The 21,817-nt window shown below is 35.8% G+C and overlaps 1 protein-coding gene across 5 annotated transcripts in view; it reads left to right on the forward strand.

Moving 5' to 3' along the window:
• The window catches only part of SEMA5A (semaphorin 5A), a 314,550-nt gene that overhangs the window by 156,531 nt on the left and 136,202 nt on the right, over positions 1 to 21,817 (forward strand). For all 5 annotated transcript variants that reach the window (XM_030969771.1, XM_030969785.1, XM_030969762.1 and 2 more), the window contains 3 exons: positions 12,552 to 12,614; positions 18,401 to 18,499; positions 19,620 to 19,833. In XM_030969771.1, coding sequence (XP_030825631.1) covers positions 12,552 to 12,614; positions 18,401 to 18,499; positions 19,620 to 19,833 — 376 coding nt within the window. The remainder of the gene's footprint in view (positions 1 to 12,551; positions 12,615 to 18,400; positions 18,500 to 19,619; positions 19,834 to 21,817) is intronic.

Genomic DNA, 21,817 nt, shown 5'->3' on the forward strand with positions numbered 1-21,817 from the left:
TTAAACCAAGAACAAGAGACAAATTATTGAGATTCCTGCTTGGCTTATCACATTTGGAAAATTGGCATCCTTTGACAGTAAGACATGACAAGCTACATCTATACTGGAAAAATAATGTGTGTTAGAAGATAACTTTCAGTTAGCACAACATCAAACGTGATTTTGTATTTAGATTGAGATTAAAAACATTTATTGCAAATACATTATGCCATTTTTTGAGACAAATTTATGGCTTTCTATGCTAGGATTACTGTATACTAGAAGTTGTTCCTGTGTATATTAGGAAGCCTTTGTGGGGTTATGGACTGGCTAGGTAAAATGTGCTAATTTAATTAACAAATTTGTTGAGTTGGTTCCTCTATAGAGGAGTTCACGGGTATGTGTAGAAGGAAGGAATTTAATGTATGAGTAAAACATGAATTCCCAACTGCCATTAATCCAATACAGCACTTTGTTGCCAGTGGGTTTGTGACAGTGGAGTAAGAGAAGATGAAAACTAGCAAAGAAATCCATATGTCTTCCTCTTGTTCTTCCTTCTTTTCCATAGTAGTATGATAGCTTTTATTTTGCATAACTTTTAGTTTAGATGCTTTCATATTCTGTAATGGAGCTGTGTTTAGTTTCAACTGTAAGGGGGGGCAGTTGCTGCTCTACAATGAGGCATACAACCATCTCATTTTGTGGTACACCTTTTTTCTGGTATCATTGACTCACGTGCTTCAATATTGCTATTACTGGTTTTACAGTTACTGCTGTTACTAGTTCTAGCAGTTTATCTTTTAGGGACTGTTTAATATTCTTGCCAAAGGCCTTTTTTTTAATGTGCAGAAGAATTTATTTTGAACAATTGAGTTTTCTTGCCTGAGGACATCAGCCATCCCTAAAAAAATTATTGAGATGTCATTTAATTGTCCCAGAAAAATGAGCAAAAAAATACAAGATCCAGCTTAGGTACATTCAAAATTTTTATTCTGTTGTGCTACTCTATCTAATAACTTTGTAAAATCAGAAGTTTTTAATAGTCATGCACAGAATACAACTTCTCAAAAAGCTGCCAATGATGTTATCTTATTTTCACCCCAATCACTTTGTGATTGTGTGTGTGCAATTTAGGAAGAGAAATTTTTTGCAAATAAAACAACTGAAAAATTTTATTTTTCATTACTGTCATTCTTACAAAAAAAATTATCTTGCTGGTATTTCCTTCTCTAGCAGAGGAACATTTCAGTCTGAATGGAGGAGGTTTCAGAAAGTTGGAAAGTACCATGAAGAGTAAGAAGCAGATTATTTTACTAAAGGTGTATTGATTAGTCATAAAAATATGATGTGTGTTAATAGATATTCTCCATTTTCACTCTGATCCAATCTGTTGTGTAAGAATAGGAACAGGCATATATTTTTGGAAGAGTGATTAAAACTGAAAGAAGGGATAAAGTGTCCATCAGAATCAATACTTTTAAGAGCTAAAGTGTCTGTGAGAACATTTTTTTCCCCCTTAATCTGATTTCTGACAAATGGAGAACATTGTGAATGAAGATATTCACATTGGATTTTAGGTGATTTGAAGACAGCGGCATCCAAACTATTACCAAAAAAGTGCAAAATGGAAGCAAAAATGGGAAAGCATGTATATAATATTTTAATTTTTAAATTACATAATTTTTATATATACATGTATGTAAGGTATTTCTGTAATGTATACAACCATATAATAATTTCAGTTTGGAATGATATGACATTCAAATTTTTAGGGTGTTTTGTTTCTTCTGTTTCTCAGTGGAATGGCTGTCCTTGCTTGCCCTCAACTCACATTGAAATTTATTTGCCACATCTCACTGTAGTATAGATTTTGTGGGATTAATGGGAAGTGTTTTCTAACAGAACTGCAACTTTTGAAACCATTTTGGCTTAAAAGAAAAAGAGTCTTTAGCTATGAATATCATATGGAGTAGGAAAAATTGTTGGGAGGGCAGAGTAACAGGTTATGGCTCCCCATTCCCTAAATCCCTGTGCTGCTGGTGAGGAGGAGGCAAGTCCAGATTGAAGGGATGAATTTGTTCCTGTGAAAATCTGGTCGTGGTTGTGGCGGGAAAGTGTTTTAGCTATGTCTGTTTCTGACCATCAGACTCTATTCTTAATTGTCAATAAAATGAATTCATGAGAAAGAAGCTGGGTGGGCATCTGGCAGCCAGCCAAGCTGCCTACAGTCTGGCATGCTTGCTATATGTACACACATTCCAGTTTCTGTCCTGTCTTCCCTCTGCTTTTTCCAGAAACTGACAGATTAATATTGAACATACCCAAATACAAAGCACCACATTTAACACAGAATACTGATAGTCTGGATTAATGTAGCCAAAAATTGTGCTATTTCTAGGAACACAAGCAGGAAGGAATGCTTTGTTTTTATCCAGTCTTAATCTTAGTCTTATGTTGCTGATGTGAAATTTCTATTGCACTTGAGGAAAGGGCTATGTAGGTTCTCAAGTCAGAGTTAACATCCAGGCCAAAAGGATGTCTCTGCTCAGGCTTTACTTGCCACATTGAGTAAGCAAGGTTTTTCTTGTTTTGCTTTTGAGCTATTTGAGTTATTTTTTGTTTTGTTTGTAGGTTCTTGTTGTGTTGGGTTTTTTGTTGCTGTTTTTTTTTTGGGGTGGGGGCATTTGTTTGGTTTTTTAAATTATTTTTGTTTTAATTTTTACTTTCATTGTTGTTTGGTTTTGCTTGGGTTTTTTTAGCAGAAATAAAGATTGTATTTTATTTTTTCCCCCAAGAATACTGAGATATATTCATTTTTATGTACCTTGAACTTTAACCAGAAAATTAATTTTGCTTATTTGAATTTTTTTGACCTTGCAGTTTTGTAGAGGTGCTCTCAGAACAGCCTGATCTGAGTTTCAAACTCATTTCACCATTCACAGTAAAAGCTAAAATGAGTGGACTTTGATCTAATTCTTAAGTTCTTCAGTGTTTCAGACATATGCTAAGGGGATTTCCTATTCTAAACTACTGTGTGGCTACCCCTTTTCTGTAGTGGATATTAAGAATGTTTACAATTTCTCGCCTTTCTTCTGTTCTTCTTAGACAAAACTTGCTTTGATTTTGGAGTGCTATGCTCTAGTAAAAGCTCTGGGATTTGTTGCACTGACTTCAAAAGATTTTCAGCATAAAAAGCACAGGAGAATTTTTAAGAAATAATTCCTAGTAATAGATTTTGTAACTTTCTGTTTATAATTATAAACTAGCTTCCAATATAAACCACTGTTAAAGAGATAAGAGCTATAACATACGCATCAGGGGACCAGTTGTTAATAAGGTGTAATTTGAAAGGGGAAAGCTGATGATATCTGCAAAAGGAAATAAGAGCCCCAAGGCTGCACAGAAGTGCCTCATTACCAGTTGCACTGGGCATTCTGTTGAATGAGTTTTATTTATCATGTTTTTATAGTTACTTCCACTGAGCTTTCAGCAACATAGGAAGAAAAATACCAAAGTACAATATTGTTCTTCTAATGCAGCAATCAAAGAGTTTCTAAATCAAGAAATATGGAAAATAGGCTACGGGAGTAGAAGATTACACAGCTGTTTCAGAAATAAATTTTTCGGCCTCCCTGTATGAGATGTTACTAAAATTTCTGTGTGTTGCTGAAATTTAGGAGATACTTTTCTCAACACTTGAAGGGATCTGAATCTAAAAGTTGTGTAGTTTCCTACAAGTCTACAAGGTCAGCAGGGAGGGAAATAGGAGGGGAAAAGTTGCAGATGAATTATTAATATATGATGATTGTTTTAGTGACTGCTTTTCTAAGATTCCTTGTCAATGCTGTATGAGATAAGCACCTTTATATGTAACAGGGGTATGTTTTCCCTTTAAGCAGCTGTTCCATTGTCCCTGCAAAAGTGGCCAATTGGCATCTGAAGGTCTTTTAAAAATTGGATATACATCACCCACCCATTTAATATTACTGCTACGAGGTTGCTAGATGTCACTGACCTCTGCTAATTAATAACTGGAACAATGTTCAGCATATAACCCAGATGGGCAAAGTTCTGTGTGCCACAGACATTGCCCCTGACAGTTCACTTTTCTCAAAACAAGAGAGAAGGGCCCTTAGATTCAGGCTTTTTCATAGCCTCACTGTTATCTCACATCTTCATGATGAAGTTGTGGTTTAGAGTTGGATTCCAGGCCCCCTGGTTCCCACTGCTCCTTTCATTGCAGTTGGAGTACATGATGTTTCTGTGAAGACATTTTCATATTCTGAGCAGATATCCTCCTTATTCCTGAGGCTCCTGTTTGTCTCTCTCACCCTTGATTTCTGTATAATTTAGCAGTGCAGTTACACTCCAATGATTTTCCTATTAGCTATAGGTTCAAGATTTCTGATTTTAATAAGCATCTTTTGCATTTTATATCTAATGAGAATTTTTCTCAGCCTGCTGGGGTTCTTTTGTCCAACTCCACAGCTCAGGATATTATCTATATCTTGATGACACTCACTTAAGTGCCTCTCTACTTTTTATTCTTCTCCATATTCTTGCTATTTTGTTTCTCATGTTATTTTAGCATTTTTCAAATTAAGGCAAATTATTTTAAAGTAAACATAACAAAAATTGAAATTTCCTTATTCCATCTTTCTCTTGGTGAACTGTCAATTGTGATGTCATCAACTGTGTTGCCAAGTCTTTGGAAATTTTTATTGTTTTTTTCCTTACTGTGTTCAATTATGCTCAGTCCATTTTCTAGATGTCTTATATATTTATGTGTTATCCTTGAAAAAGAAAACTTAATCTTGATTTTCACAATCACATTTCTGGGCAGTTAACCAGAAGGATGTAGAATTTGTGTCTCTTTGCTGTTGAAATGTATTTTTTTTCACTAGCTTTTCACTGGACAAGCTACATGAGTTGGTGGCTCTTACATTTCTTCTGTCAATAGCATTCTACTTTCTCTGTGCTTTCATCTATCTAAAATCTTCTTATTTTATTGCATATTTAATGAAAAAATATGTATTTTGAAGTTCCTTCAACAGATTTTGTCTCTTTGCTGTCTTGTGAGATACCATTTTTAAGTTAACTTTAAAAAATATTTTTAATATTGTAAATAACAGTTGTTGTAAAGCATAGTATTTTCTCTAGAACTGTAGATAGATATTACTGTTGACAGAATCAAGTCTGTCATCCCTAAAGCCTAATGACAAAGCTATTTAAATAAACAAGTCAAAACAACAAGTGGAAATTGTGATGAAGTTGTTCTTCTCTTCCTAATGTGACATTATGTACAAAATAACATGCAAGCATACAGAAATACTTTTTTTTTTTTTGTAGTCTCAGTTATTCAATATCACTTAGAAGGTGTTAATAAATTTCATCCTCCAGTGTATCTCTCAGGTTCATCTGAGGTTTTTTCAGCTCATGCCTGGAAGCTAAAATGCAGCTATCTTTGATGTCCCAGGGGAAGGATATAGCATGTTGGCCGTGTCTTTCAGAAGTTATTTCAGGAAGGTTTTTGATTTGCACAAAGCACTCTGAAATGCCATGGCTTCCTTGGCTGCCTGTGGCTGAAAGTTAAGGAGTTGTGATTGCTGGGCACCCTGCATCAGCATGGCTGTCTTGACCTGCAAGTGACCATGGGGCAGGATTGCCCACATTCCAATGCAGTCTCTTCCTTTAAATTTCCATACAACTTATTAGCAATGAGCAGGTGTACAGGAAAAAACCCCCAAACTTCTGCTTTTCTGTGCTCAAGGTACAAACCAACATTTTGTGGCACTCCAGTACCAGAGGACTCTTCTCATCATTTACTTTGTTGTTAACCTTAGAGGCTTGAGAAGTATGAAATTATATTGAAATTCCTTTCATTTCATTGGAATAAAGAGAATCCCGACATATCAAGACCTAAAAGTTTAAAACACTATCAGTAAAAAAAGTAACATAACTCAAAATGTTGCTTTCAAAAGGTCTTGGAGCCTACTAAAATCAATCTTATTTGCAAAAAAAAAGAAAAAACCAGCCCAGGAAGCACGTCAAAACTCAGTGTGGTAACGCAGATGTTAAATCTTAAAGGATTCATATGTAATTTATTCAAAACATTAAATTTACTATATGTAGTATAATTTCAGAATGTGCATTAAAGATGTGTTGTGAAATCTCATTCCTACCTGCTGAATGGCTGCCAAGTTTGGTAGTGCAAGAACATTTTGTTGTTTTACCCCTTCAGCACAATCCTGCATTCAATTTTTAAATGTCCATAAAAACTGTAAAAGCCTCAAAATGCCAGATTGGAACAATAAAAACTTTGAAAGTCACAGTGCAACAGTTTTGGGTTTTTTAATAACTCTCTGGGAGCAGGATTGGAAATGCTAGTTCCAAACATACTCAAGTTTTGAGTTGCTAGCTTCTAGGTTTGGAACTTCATTTTCCTCTCTAAAACTGTGTCTGTTAAATGCAAAGGGAGTGGATGTTTTGTCACGTTTAGAAATCCTTGCAGAAGACAAAGAGGGGAATGCACAGGTGGATGGGTAGCTGGCATGTGTGAAGGTTCAGTCTTGGGCAGAGTCCTGTGCCATTCAGCGCAGTGGAGTGGCCGAACACTGAGGGTTTGTGAAAGTCTTAGTAACTCTGAATTCTTCTCCAATATGGTTAATTTTTCTATTTTTTCATACTAGCTCTGAAATTTTTCAACAACTGTTTATTTGCATAATCAGTAAATCAGATGATTAAAATTTTGACTGCTTCATGAATTGGCAGGGTATGTACTTCTCATTTTTTAATATACTTCAGGCTAGTATATTTGGAATAAAATTAAGTTGACATCAGCTCCTTGAAGCCATATAAAGCTTTAGATATTACTTGGTTTAAGTACAGAATTATATATCTATCAGGGGATCTCAGTTCTAACTGAATTCCTAAGCCTGGAAAATTCAAGCATGATTTTATGTTTATTTCCTTACATTTTGCAGTGCTTACTTTATAAGAAACTGTAATTTTTAGACTGTGGATGAACAGTAAAAGCTGATTCTGAACAAATGAAAACACACATGATGTTATTCCCAGGAAAATTGGCTGTTGCATGTGGCAAAAAAAAACTTGGAGGCAAAATAATGCAGTGACTGCAGCCAATTAGTAAAGTTGTCCATATGGTGCTGGACTTCTTGTATGAGCTGCTGGCCTATCACTTCATGTGATAAAGCCTAACCAGGATGCCTTAAATCCTCAGAAACCAGCTTTTCCTCTTTTCTTGTGATCCAGAAGGTGAAGCTATATTAAAAGGAAGCCCCTTTTTAATAATTTGCTCTTGTTTTTAATTTGGAGAATGATAGGTTCAAAGATATTTGTCAGAAGCCTATTGGCAAGATAGACAGCTGCAGCAGTAATGACTGCGAGGATGAGGGGTCATGACTCTGTGGAAAGCAAGGAAAATGGTTTCTGTGAAGTAGAGACAGGTATAAATCTTCCCTAAGTGGCTTTACATATTTGCTGGAAGCAAGGATGTCATTATACCAAAGCATGCCTTTAAACTTCTGGTAACCATCAAAACCACCACTAACTCCGGGGCTGCTAATTTGCTGCTAATGTCTTGCTGGTGTACTGCTCTGTGGCTACATTCTTTCTTTGGGTTTACGATCCTGACGCTTTCTTTATGGCTTCTTTAAATTCAGCCTTTGGAATCCGGCATCCAGAGCTAATTAGGCAGGCTGTAAGACACCCTTGCCAAACAAGTCAAAACATTTTGAAGCCATTCATTCCATGGCTGGACTTGATGTGAACAGTAAGGCGATATTGCTCACGTTTGTTGACATATATTATTATGGTTATTGCCATTATACCCCACGTCCCCAGAGTATTGTTTAAATACATGATATAAGAGATGAAAGCAAGCAGATAGTGAAAAAAAGAAAAAAAAAAAAAGGAAATATCATGTACTTGTTAGTTTTTGGCATTGTGTAATTAAACCATCTCCTTTAATGTTATTTTTGCCAGTATCTAATTAGCAGAGCCATCTGCCTAAGAAGTGCTGGACCATCTGTCTGGAATACTGTTCTGTTCATTTCTTGGTTCTGGACTAATTAACTTCTTTCTCTATGAAATGTAATAGTACATTCTGTTTCTACATTTCCAAGTTCTTATATAAATATATATATGAATGCATACTGTCTACCTGTATATGTTTTGAATATCTGTGTAGCTACAGGAACACAATTCTCCAAGGAGGTCTGGTTGTACTCAGTTATGTGCAGATTTCACTGCAGGTGAAAGCCACACTTTTTTTGTTGCCCTGTTGGTAAAACGAATACATCTCTCACTTAAATAATTCTAATTGGCCAGTTCTTTATTGACTGTGTTCAAATCTCAAATTTCCTGTCTATGTTTACTAATTAAAGTTAGAATTATAGAAAGGGGCCACGTTAAAGTTAAGGGCTCTGATTTTTTTTTCCTGTTATATTTTGTATTTTTCTGGAAAATTATGTGGTAATTTAAGTCGGAAGGGACCTCCAGATGTTTTGCCTGGGGACTTCCTGTGTTGCTGCATGTTGGGCATGTAAGAGAATCCCTTGACAGTTACTTCTATGAACTTTATTTACTGTTTCTACACTTTCCATGTTCCTCTTTTAATATTCTTCAAAGGTATTTGGATAAATCAGTTTAAATTAAAGATTGTCTTTCAGTTTCTGTTGGAGTTAATGTCTTTGCAATTATTTAGTTTAACTTGCTGAAGATAAAATAGTTTAACTTCTACACGAGACTCTTACTGTTCATACAGAGAAGTTACTAAAATATATCTGTTGTTCCAAAGAATATTGTTAATTTCAAGAATGTAATTTTTAACTTAACATATATATGGCTGTTGAATGCACATTTTTCTTCATTTTGAAGATACTAGTTTAATTCTATATTCTCGAGTTGGAATTTTCTTTCTTCGCTGGCTGGAATTTCTCTCCTCTTACTGCCCCTTGAAAATGCCAGGAGAGATTTCATCTGAGGTTTAAAAGTTCTTTACAAACCTCAATGTTTAAAACACTTATACAGTTATTTACAACTGAGGTTTTTCAGAAAGCTGCCTGCCATCAGTTTGAAACTTGAGTTCAAGCTTAGAGTGTGCACCAAAGCCTTGGTTTTGTTCAGTCTGATTTTATGTCAAATCTGTATGGGCCTTTGTCGTTCATGCATTTTTTTTAACCTAAGAAAACAATATGTGTTCAAATGTGAACTGTGACAACCTCATCAGAGTACACTGGGTTAAGTTCAAGTTGTATCTTTCAAGTGCAGTCTTTAGAGTTTCTCACTTTGACTTTAACAGCATTAAAAATCTCACTACATTACATAATTAAGGTTTATTAATGCATAAGAGAATGTATTTATGAAGGAGATTGGGAAATTATGAGCACACTAAATCAAGTCATTAAATTTATAAAGGTGCTTGAAAGACCATATTGATAATAGGATTTATAAAAGCCTTGTCATTGTAAATATTGTCAACTTGTTATCAGAAACAGACTGGTGTGCCACCTTAACCCTCCTCCTTAACCTATGCAGCTGTGTTGTTTGTAGAGACATGTAGTAGTAGCTGTGTATCACCTGTCCTTATTTTCTCTGACACTGACTTTCAAATCCCTGTTTACTCTTTCCCCAGAGAGAACAAATCTGAGTGTCTGTAATTTGGTTCAATGAACTTTGTTGCTTGCTTAAGTAGAATTATAACATTAATTAAAACCAGCACACTGAATACTGCAGGTTGTAATTTGAATGTGAAAATTGAAGGTTCTCATTAAGAAAAATAGAAAAAAAAGTATCCCAATATAGGATAAACCTTAGCTGTATAGATCTTTGTAGTGAATCACATATCCAACGTGGCTTGCATGTCATATCTGCACGCCTCCTCTGAACTTCATGGAAATCTCATCAATCAGTATTAAGCAGGAGAATATGTCAATTTAAGGGAAGCAGTGGGTAACAGTAATATCTGTAAACATGGTTTTGCACTTGCTTTCTAGAATAATGCAATTCATATGTGTCCATCTGATCTTTCAGAATGACAATTTTCAAGTCGTAATCTTTTAATGGCAAAACCCACATTGTTATTATTCTTTTGGGACATTTTGTTTTTTCTTTGTGTGCTGAAGATTCAGGACACATTTTTCTCATTTTTTTCCCACATTGAAATGACATTTATCTTAAAGAGTTTTCTACCTGTCTTCCTCCTGTATAGAAGCATTACACTGTGTTGAATATCTAAATTTTCATTTTGTGGGAAACTCCCCAGAATTTCCTAAATATTAGAAGGTAAAAAGAAAGCAAGCTCAATGTAGAAATGTTTGACTGCATTACTGAACTATGTGGGAGCCTTAGGGACCAAAGTACAACAGATTGAACTACCCAGCTCTCTTCAGATGCCGTTGTTCTGTATTTCATTTGCAGTCTCCTCTATTATTATCTCCTCTAGCAGTGGAACCAAGGGCTATAGGACTATGAGTACACTTGGTTTCAAAGAGGGCACTTTGCTTTGTCACTGGTGTGTCTGCATTCATTTCTTGTCCACATAGTATTACTCCTTTTTAGCAGGTGTTTTCATGACTAGGGCTTTCCCAGAGAGTTGGCCATTTGGTTAACTTGCAAGCAAATATATTTATATCTAGTTGTAGCAGTTCTGTTTGGGTTCCTGTATGTGCTGTTAACTATGATGTCCAGAAATATTACATAATGTTTTAATATTTCACATACTTCTCCTTCAAATTACTTTTACTGTGGACCTAGAGCCAATTGAAAGCTGGGTGTTTTGTCACTGAAAATTGATTTGTGATAAACATTTTGTATTTAATGCAATCTTTTTTCCTTCTGTTCGTGCCTGACATGTTTTTCTCGGTTCAGTTTTGGCAAGAACTTTCTTTCAAACCTTCCTTTTAAGTACCCATATTTCACTCTCTTTCTACTCTGACCTCCTCCTGGTAACTAACTCTTGTGTTTCTCCAGGCATTTGAAATTTTTTGTGTTGTTCAGAGATAACATATTCAGCGCTTGTGCCTTACAACATGGAGGTTCAATGTGCCCTAATGGATTGATTAGGGATTCAGTTGGTCATCCTATGATCTCTGTTAGAGATGTGAATTGCTTTTTGCATTACTGAGTCAAAAGAGTTAGGTCATTGCTGCTTTTTTATCTAGCTCAGTATGAGATTTCTTTCATGCTGCTAGATATGGTTTGTTATAAATTCTAGGGTCATTCACAAGTGGATTCTTCCAGAAGTTTTCAATATATTCCCTTGTACACCATACTCATTTAGCATTGCAAAAGCAAATGCTGTAAATAGGAAGGTTTACGATGGAGGAAGAGAAGTAATTACATTATTTTTCACAAGTAGCTTTTTTTTTCTTCTTGAAGTGAAAAACACTCATTCTTGCTGAAACACAAATACACTGAAGGTATTTTCCCCCTTAATTTAAACAGGCTTTCGTCCTATTATTAAATAGAAAGCCTGCTTGCTATTAATACAGTCTCAATTAAAAGACAGGTAAAAATATTTTCTATATTAAATCTGGATCAATGGTCTTTCATTATCTCCTGGTAAATAAAAATGAAAAGGCTATGGTTTCAGTAATTAGGCAGCAGTGGTTGCTTCAGAAATCTCAATTCTTCTTGATAAAAAGTGCTTTGTGGCATTTTTATCGAAGGAACATGTGGATGTGCACTGTTGAGGTGCAAGAATGCAGCCTGATTTAAAATGCACTTTGACTACACAGGCATATACAGGCATTCAAATATGTACACGTATTGGCACATTAACACCATGCAACCTGCTCCACTGAACAGCAAAGTTTGTCAGTCATAGCTGCTGAATGTTAGATATGGATTAACTCATACAGTGAAACTGTAGTAATGCAGACTAGGCTTTACAGTCCTGGCATAAATCTCTTGAAGCAGTGAGACAGCTCAAAAAATGAGGATAAATTGCTTCTGCTCTGCAGTGCACTGTTTCACTGTTGTCTTCTATGTCTCTGCCCATGGCTTCTTTCTCTGAATGGATGTTTTAGTGCTTCTGATTAGTGCTGCAGTCATACTTTTAGAGACTAAAATCTCCATTTGATGCTTGAGATAAATACTCCAAAAAGTGCAATAGGGCACATTTTCCCATCCAGCAAGATTTCTCAGCAGAGCTCACCTCAGGTGCTGTGGTTATGCAGCCCAACTCTGTTGGAGAAAGAAGTTCAGCCTTACTGTATGTTCCTCTGTCTACATGCCTTCATAAAACTCACAATAACAACAACAAAAAAAAGGCTAAGTAGTAGAAATGTAACTGTGGTTGTTTCTGCTGTAGTAGTTGGTACAGTGAATCATAATGCTGGCCAGCTTCCTTTTGGATTAAAATAATGAAAAACTTCAACAACAAAGCTACATTTCTAGGGAGAAAACTCTTAAGAGGCATTTATGGATAGGATCATCCATAGCTAATCATCAGTATCTCTGAAGCACATAACACAAACATGGGCTCGGAGAGCTCAGAGGCTTACATTTCTGCGTTACCTGCATTTCTAACAAATTCCTTTTGGTTGCAGGCAGTGGAGTGGCAATGTGATGAAGCTACTAAAAGAGCCTGTTACAGTAAAGGCAAATCAAAGGTAAGCACGAGACAGCTGTTCTGCTTTAATAAAAATATTTTGTTAATAGCAGATGTAATTCAGTGTATAAATCCCTACCTTATGCATTTTTGCTGTCTCCCTTTCTGAAGAGAGACATAGAAGTGTCTGCCACTGACGTGTAAGCAAAGAAATAAAGAAAAATATAGGGAGTCCGGGGTGAGAGATAGAGTCACATGATTCCTGTCTGAAATGGCCATGAACTTTAGCTTCCAACAATTTACTGTTTTGACACCAAGGTTAAACATATGCATGTCATATGTAGTGAACTCTATTCTCACTTCATTTTCTGTGCTGTAAATCCTGAATAACTGTGTAATAACTTTGTAAAATTCTCAGTTTATATCCCTGTGTTTAAGATGCAATTTTATTAACTTTTTTATTTCCCATCTACTAGTACTATGAAGAAAATAATACTAAATGCACTAACTTCTCAGACATTGAACTTGATGTATTTTTGTACTTAAAACCAATTCTTTATCTGGCCAACTGCAATTTCTATTACTCAGTACAGGAAAATGTAATGCGAAGATGGCACCTTTGGCTGTGCCAACCTGAAGCTGGTTATCAAATTAATTATAAAAGCAATCAGAATTGCATGCAATCTATGTTTTTAATTTTATACTGTTTAGTGATTAAAGTTAATTCAACTATAACATAAAGGGAGAACACAATCAAAAGTGATAACTGCAAAAGAGCACACTTTTACTCAGTAGAATGTGTTGCATACATTATTGTTGTGCAAAACTCAAAAAATTCCCAAACTTCAAAACATATTCCAACAGCTCTATCATCTAGTAGAGGAGGAATCTCTTCTGCATAGTTAGCTAATCACTGACTTTTACATTTCTCCCATTAAACAGTGAATTTCCAGCTCCTTTTTTGCTAAGTGCTAGAAAATAAAACTGCAGTATATGATTGTACTTCTGAGATAAACTTCTGAGGAAGAATGGCCTCTTCTGAAGGGGGGCCATGTTACACTGTGAGATATAGAAAAGAAAGGACTTTTGGAACCTCGTATTTTAAGGAAATGTTTAATTTTCTAGGTTGTTATTTTTCCCTAGGAAATTTATGCTTCAATATATCCCTCAAGCCTTTATCCTTAGCTTTCATATGACAACACTTGGAAGTAAGGGAATATGCTCGTGTGTCAATAGAGAATGTCACAATGCATTGATCAAGGTGCATATACAGTAGAAACTATTCTGGTAGGAATGCTATGTGTAACTCAACATATATGGCTTTGTTTCACAGTGATTTTCCAAGTTTAAGGCTGTGAGCATAGCATTCAACTTGTCTGAAAGTCATAGTGCAGTGACGGTGATCTAACTTAATGGATGGAAGTAATTATAAATTCGAGGCTATAGCAGTGTATTTTGGAATAATGTGTTGACAACACTGTTATCACACATTCTATTCAGCAGTGTAAAGCATCTGTTGCTACTAAATAATTTTGTTAGGAGAAATACACAACACTGGGGATACACATTTAAAAATGGCCCTTAGTGTAGTTTTTCATTCCTGCAGAGTTTCATTTATGCTCATCATACTCTTTTGAAGAGATGATGATTGGAAGTTAAGCTGTTGCTGTAAAATGGTATATATGTGATTCAAATAATGACCTCTGCGATTGTTTCTTGGTATTGTTATTACTTGTCTAGAGATTTCATTTATACCTATAGCCATGTTCCTCATTCACAATCTAGAAGAGGGGTTTAGTCTTTATGCTTCATTACATTCAAAAGAAATCCTGAGAGTAAATAGTTCTCTTCCTATTGTTACCATTTGGGTTGGGGATTTTTTTTTTAATTTTTTTTTATTTTTTGTGTGCAAATTTTGTGGCCTGAAAGCTTCATATGGGAGTTGCTGGAGAATGCAGAGATACTGTCTGAGAAAACCTACCCAGCTGGAACTTCAACTGTCTTTTTGAACTTTTCATGCCTCTTCTGATTTCACCGATGTGGTCAAGGTTAAAAGGAAAGATAAATTCATGACCAGAGAAAAGATAGCCAAATTATGTTTGTCTTTTATTGCCTTATTTCCAAGACTAAAGCAAGGTCACTATACTCTCTGTAGAAGGAGATGCATACAGAGCCTTCCCTTGGAAAAACTGGGAGTTTTCATATCAGGAGGAATTCATTCCAGTCCTGCATTGTCCCTCTTCATAGGAAGTCTCTGCAAACACAATTCCAGTTACTGTTATCAGGAAAACTTGATTGCTTGCCTGTTGTATAAATAAATGCAGCCCAAATTGCAGAGTTGCTGGGGGTTGCATTTCTGTAGCATTTCTCAGGTGAATTCAGATTTGAGGGCAGACACATGTAACTGTAGGAAGACACAGGAAAGACTGGAGTCAAAATGTTCAGGCCAGCCTAGACTGTGGCAGAGGAGAGATGAGGATTGCAGGGATGGCTGTGGGTAGGTTATTCATTCAGATCCTGATTTCTGTAGAAGCTCTGCTGGCCACAGAGCAGCTCGAGGGCAATAAGTTCAGGTGGCAAAACCTGAACTCATGGCTTGAAAGTCGCTTTAACTGATGGAGTGAATGCCCTGAAACCAGAAGGTAGCTTTGAACCCTGAAGCAACTCAAGTAGTTTTGAGATAATGGTCAGTGAAACACACTCCTTTTTTTGTTCTTGAGAAAGAAGCTGCACGGAATTTTTGCCTGTGGCTGTTATCAGTTGTTCTGAGGTTTATGCTTTAGAAACCAAGGAGGGAAAAGAGCTGAAGGGGAAAATATACAGGGACATCTGTCACATTTGACAGTGTAATGCGCACTTGACTTTTGAAGGCTGATGTTTGTTACTCAGACTTCAGACATTTATCTACCAATTTAGGCTTTTGCCTAAAATAGCTAGTAGCTCCAAGAGTGAGCCATGCAAAATTTTGTCCCTGTGGCCAGCGTGCATTAGCATGTAGGAATCTAAAACACCAGACAAGATTAAGAGAATAAATTTGCCTATTCATACTGTGACTTGGGTAGAGAATGTTAGAAAGAAAAAATATAAATGCACTTGTTGAGAATGCCAAACCAATGAGAGGTTAAAAATAATAATGCTAATTGAAATTAAGTCCCATCTCTTGCTTATTTAAGATTCTAATGGCTAGGTGTGTAAGTATCTGAACCTTCAATAAAAGTATTTAAAAATTAAATGCAGATATGTTTAAAATGTTAACCTATACAAGAAATATTGCTGTTAGAGGATAATTATCTTGCAGTCAGATTGACCTTGGCAAGGTAGTCTTAAGTAACTACCCTGCCTGCTTGGGTTCTGAATTGTTTCTAATAGTCATATTTTGTTTCAGATATGCTGGTACAAAAGTAGAAAGTACTTTCTAAATGTATTTCTTTATTTCAGATATATTTTTATAGGCAAATAGGAAAGTATACGACATAGAGGTTGAAATGAACTGCAGAATAAGACTACATAAAAGATGGCTACCAAACCTAACGCCACCCCCGACCTAAAATATCCTTTGGTTTGAAGTCCTTTGCCACTTCTACAACATGAATCTCATTTTTGCATGTGTCAGAAGTGAACCAGTACAGCCAAACTTGACTTCAGAGCGAGAAAAGTATCTCTGAACAAATCAAATGACTAAATAGTGAAGTCCTTTTTCTGTATGTTTTTGGGTGGTGATAGTTTTATTCACGACCAATTTTTTAAAATTTTCTTTTGCATTAATGTGGATATTTTTTCAAATTAGTAAAGTAGCCAATTAAAAAAATATATAATTCCATTTTCCATTTTTTGCGCTGTGATCCCAACAAGAATTCCATATGAGATATCTTATTTGCCTGGTTGCAATATGGATTGTTGTCTAGCTGGCACAGGACTTGGAAACATTAAAGAAAGAATCTTGTGATTCCCAAGAATGCCAGAGTTTAAGAAATTAGCATTATTTTTGAACAAAATGAGTGGGTGAACAGTGTGCAAGTAATTTGGAAATGACACTATTTCAGGGAGATCTGGAACATGAAGAGGAGAGGTTGGATGGGTTGTAATGTCAGAACCCACTTATTTTTCCTACACGTACATTCCATGCCTTGTTGCAAAGGGCAGAATGGAAATAGACCAATGAATAAATTACTGTTTTACATTCTGGGAACCTCCTTGAACAGTCTTCCAATGAAAAGACCAAAAATAATCCCCCAAAAAGTTACCTTCTAATTTTTGGTGGTTTTTTTTTAAGTGATGGAGTTAAAGCAGTCTGATAAGGAAACTGCCAAAACTACCAACACCGCCAAGCTGTGAAATGACTACTTTTTTAATGGCTTGTTGCATTGTCCAACTCAGTTGTATGGTTGTGTATTAGCTTCATTGTGGTTTAAAGAATATTAAGATGCCAGTTTATAAAGTTCAATATAAAAGCATCGTATTTTTTTTACCCAATAGGAATCAAATCTTACTTCTAAGCTATTTGTCCCTTGCCCTTAAAGACTCAAAGAGAAGCATTGAAAAGCTACTTTTTCACAAGAAACTAAAGCAAATGTGGGTTTGGGAGGTATTTTTTCCAAGAGGTAGTTTCTTTGCTGAGATTTTACAGGATTTTTTAAAATTTATTTTTAACTTGACTTTTATGAGGAAAGGTATAGAAGATAAATTGTAGAAGTTTTCTCAGAGACCTTTAAAGTATTTTCTCCATCTTCTTTTGCAGTCTATTTTGTGCCTGTTCAATTTATTTAGGATTATATTTGTTGTCTTCCAGGATGAGAGTCTATTTTCAAGATAAACAAGCAATCCATTTAATAAAACTGTAGGCCAGATAATGGGACTTCTATTCTATTACTCTTGTATGGATTTACTTACATGATTTCACTTAATATCGGCTAGAATTGCATAACTGTATTTTCACAAGGTTTTTTCCAGACTTTTTATGAGACTATCTTGTGGTGAATGCTAGAGAGCATTCAAATGTAAGTTTCCAGGAAACTTTATTTTCTCCGAACATACTGTTGATCATTTTATTGGATACAGACATTGATTTTTTTTCAAGAGAAGTGTTTAAATTTTTTCTCATACAGTTCTGGGAGATTTTTAGTATTGCAGGACAAAGCTTTCAGTTTGAATGAACCGTAGACATTGCTGTTGATTTCTAGCTCCTGAAATGAGAGATATGAACATCACAAAACCTTCATCCATCCTAATGGGGTAAAAAACATGTCAAATTATTCCTCAGAATGAGCATCTTTGTATTGTGGTAATGTAATTTTTTGAGAAACTTTGAATTTACAGGAAATGAGACGCTTCTAATAAAGCAGGGTAAATTACGAAATTAGTGGTAACAAATCCACATCAGAACATCGCAAGAATTTTATTTTTACTAGTCTTACTATAGTTTTGTTACTGAAAACCTGTTCTTGCCCCTGTTTTCCTCACAACTTCCTTTCTTGGCCTAATCTGTCGTTGAAGTCAACATCTGATCTCCTGAGACAGTACTGTATTTTTTAAGTCAGCATTTATCAGATCATCTATCTGAACTATCAGTTCAAAATTTAGCTAAGTCTTTGAAATATATCCTGAGAGGAAATCTTCAGTACTAGAGGGGTTTATTTTTATCCTATTAAGAACTTTTCAGAAAGGTTGATGGATGCATGTGTGTGAATAAGAAATCTGTGCAAATTTTAATTGCTAACTCAGGTATGCTTAAGCCTTGTTTACCTAAAATTTCCTGTGTGGCTAAATAACCAAGGAAAGCAAAGTGTTATTAGTCTCCTCTGTACTCTGCAGTATCCCTGAATATATTCTTTGTTTTCTGCGTGGCAGGAGGAATGCCAGAACTATATTCGAGTGCTTCTTGTTGGAGGCAACCATCTCTTTACCTGTGGAACCAACGCGTTCACTCCAATCTGCACCAATCGCACAGTAAGAGTTAAAATATTTTACCCCACAAGCTGGAGTCCCTGCTCTGAGCAGATTAAAAGGCAGAGCATGTTGTGGCTGAGAGCTGACTGTTTGGGTATTGATAGGTGAGCTGATCTGCAAAAGGCTGATTTAGCTGCTGGCAGGCCAAATAGGAGAGCTAACCAATCTCTTTTTGCACTCTTTTCTTCAGCTGTGGGAGGAATAGTAGTTCCTCCTACATGCCAATTTTTATGAACCTTATGTGTTTATAAGACTTCTGCCTCTGTCAGGTTTGATTGGCATCAATAGTTATCAAATGTGGTTGGGTAGCTGCATACTGTGTGTATGTAGTTCTGGAGAAATGAGAGTACTTGTATTAGTGATTTCTGACTGGTGAGAATGAGAAATCTTGACTGAGATCTGTCTTTTTATGTTCAAAATAAGCCTAATTGTAGCATCAGTAATAGTCATAATAAGTATAAAAATGTCACTGTTTGCACTAGGCTACCTATTTGTTTCAGGAGGAGAGAATCACTTAAATACAAAGAACAGCTATATTACTAAAAAACTCACTGGCAGATTTATTATATTTAGACCCATTGCACACCTTTATTTTCAAATAGCCTATTAACATCATGCTGTGGTTTGTGGCTGAAAGTGTTTGGGCTACTAAATCAGAGTTGATTCTGCTGAGTTGGAAAGCTCCTTTTCTTACTCTCATTTTTCATGTGAGATTTTTTTTCCTAAAACACATTGACAAAACAAATAATGAATTTTTTTGTTGTTGTCTGCTATGGTGGATACTGTATTGATTCTGGCTATCAGGTCTGGTTTTATTTTTCATAATAACAGTCTTTGCAGAGGTAACTAATTTTTGAGCCCCTTCTAATAGAAAACATTTAGGTATGGTGGATAATGACTGACATGTGTGCTTTACATATCAAAATGGCAAAAGTGAGATCCGACAACACTGCAATAAGACTTTCTAAAGAGACAATTTCAGATTGATGTAGAGGTTGGCTACACACAAAAATAAAGTAGATAACAGGTGTTTGTCATAGGATTTTGCTCAGATTGATGCAGCTTGGCTGAAATGATAATTTTCAGGTAATTTTAATCCCTTTTTCTAATTGTTTTACAGTTAAGCAACTTGACAGAGATACATGACCAAATCAGTGGCATGGCTCGTTGTCCCTACAGTCCCCAGCACAATTCCACTGCTCTTCTCACTTCCAGTGGAGAATTATATGCTGCTACAGCCATGGATTTTCCAGGAAGGGATCCTGCTATTTATCGAAGTCTGGGGGCCCTTCCTCCTCTCCGAACTGCCCAGTACAACTCCAAGTGGCTGAATGGTGAGTGCTGATGGACTGTGAGATTCCTCTTTTTAACTCATGTTCATTGTAATCATGGTATTGAAATTCCATTCTGAGAATCTGAATGTTTTTGGAGTATTGCCTATTTAACTTTAAAGTTACTTTGCTTTTTTAATATATTCTTTTACTAGTATAAGTACTATGGAATTTAGTTAATATAGCTGAAGGTTGTAGATGTGCCCTTAAACACATGCCATTTTTGCAGGCACAGGGATGAGATGCACGTACAGTGCTCTTACATGGCAAAGCTGAGTCAGCTTTGAGCAGCAGCTTGCATTGAGCATTCTTTTCTGAGTCTCTCAAAAACATAAGGCAGAAAATACACAGTTTAGATTGGACTGAATTATTCTGGCTTTCCCTGCAGGTACCAGCCTTGACAAGCAGAAAAAGTTCAGCTTTCAGGCTGTTTAGGTGTCAGACTGACATTTTTGACACTTATTATAGCTAAAGGATAGGGAATAGTTTACAAAACATATCATAAAATTGTGTTTAGCAGTCAATTTTGTTTCATGGATGTTAATCACATGATGACAGTTTCCAGCTGGGAGAAGCTGCAAACAGGCACGGATTCCTGGGGTCCTGGGATGTGACAGACCGAGTTGCCATTTTGTTTATTACAAAAAAAAGGAAGCAGATTCTTCTAAAATGAAAAATATTATTAAACATAAAGTGTGAAATTATGGATATTATAGTTTGCCCATGCCTGTTCCAGAAGAAAAAAAATAAAAATCATAATGCATGTTATGTGACACAACAGTCACTATTCCTACACTACATTTCATGTTATGATGGGATTAGTCTCATGTTGGAAATTAAATATAAATAAAAATCCTTCTAGCTTCAGAACATTTGGTCAGCTACAAGTAACAGATTTTATTTTGAAAATATCCGTTCTCATATAATGTGAATACTAAATTGTGGTTATACGACTGGCATATTTTATTTGAACACTGAACCCATCAGAGGTAGCTAGCAGAAATTTGTGACCTTTTCTAAAGGCTGGATGATTTGAGAATGTTAATTATCAACAACAAAAAAAGTCCTAAATTGTGTGCAGCATAACAATTATAGCAGTGCAAAAGAAGTGAGGGGAAAAATGAAGTCATTGTATGTATATCCTTGGTCATGCACCCTTTGTCCACTCAGCTTGGTATTGGAACTAATTGCTGTGCCACACCTGTGTGCTTTTGTCAAAGGGGAAAAGGTCTTCACACAGAATTTGCAGCTTAACTGGATATTTTTATGCCAAAGGCATGCTAAAATTCCCTCTAGGTTTCTCTAATTAATCATATTCACTGTATTCACATTTTGTCTATTAAAAGCTTCAGATGTACTTATACATTCTCCGTTAGAGTTCATTCTTCTGACTCAAAACTGTTTATAATTAAGTTACCAGGAAACTGTAGCTTTTATCTTTGAGGAGGAAGAACAAGATGAGTTTTGTAATTGGAGACAGATAAAGTAAGTCCAATAAAAGCCTGAAAGCAGCCCAGTCAACTGTATTAAAGGGAGGGGTTACTATTTTCTTGGGTAGCAAGGAGTAAGGGATTCATCTTCTTGACTTGGGGATTCATCTGCTTTTATGTCAATTTGCGTGCTTTTATGATTCAGTGCCAAGAAGCTGCATTAGTTTTTCAGTGCTTGGATTGAAGGGAAGATTTTGCTGCTTTCACTGAGAAAGTAACACAGATCGATAATCCTGCAAGAAAAGTAAGGCATCAACAAGAATGGAAGCTCCCTAGTCAATATCTGTTATGCATCAGTAGCTCACAGTTACTGTAATTCAGCCTCATTAGAGGTGCTCATGTTCATGCATCTGTCAGCGTTTCCAATTCTAAGTTTTCCTCAGAAGCACCCTGTTTTTTCTCACTTAGATTTTCTGCTCTGTGAATCATATTGGACCAAATCAAGTCATCTCTGGGGGTGATGTTTGTACTCTGAAACACAGCTGATTTTCTTGTTC

The sequence above is a fragment of the Camarhynchus parvulus genome, chromosome 2 (assembly GCF_901933205.1).
Source record: "Camarhynchus parvulus chromosome 2, STF_HiC, whole genome shotgun sequence".
In the NCBI taxonomy this organism is placed as follows: Eukaryota; Metazoa; Chordata; class Aves; order Passeriformes; family Thraupidae; genus Camarhynchus; species Camarhynchus parvulus.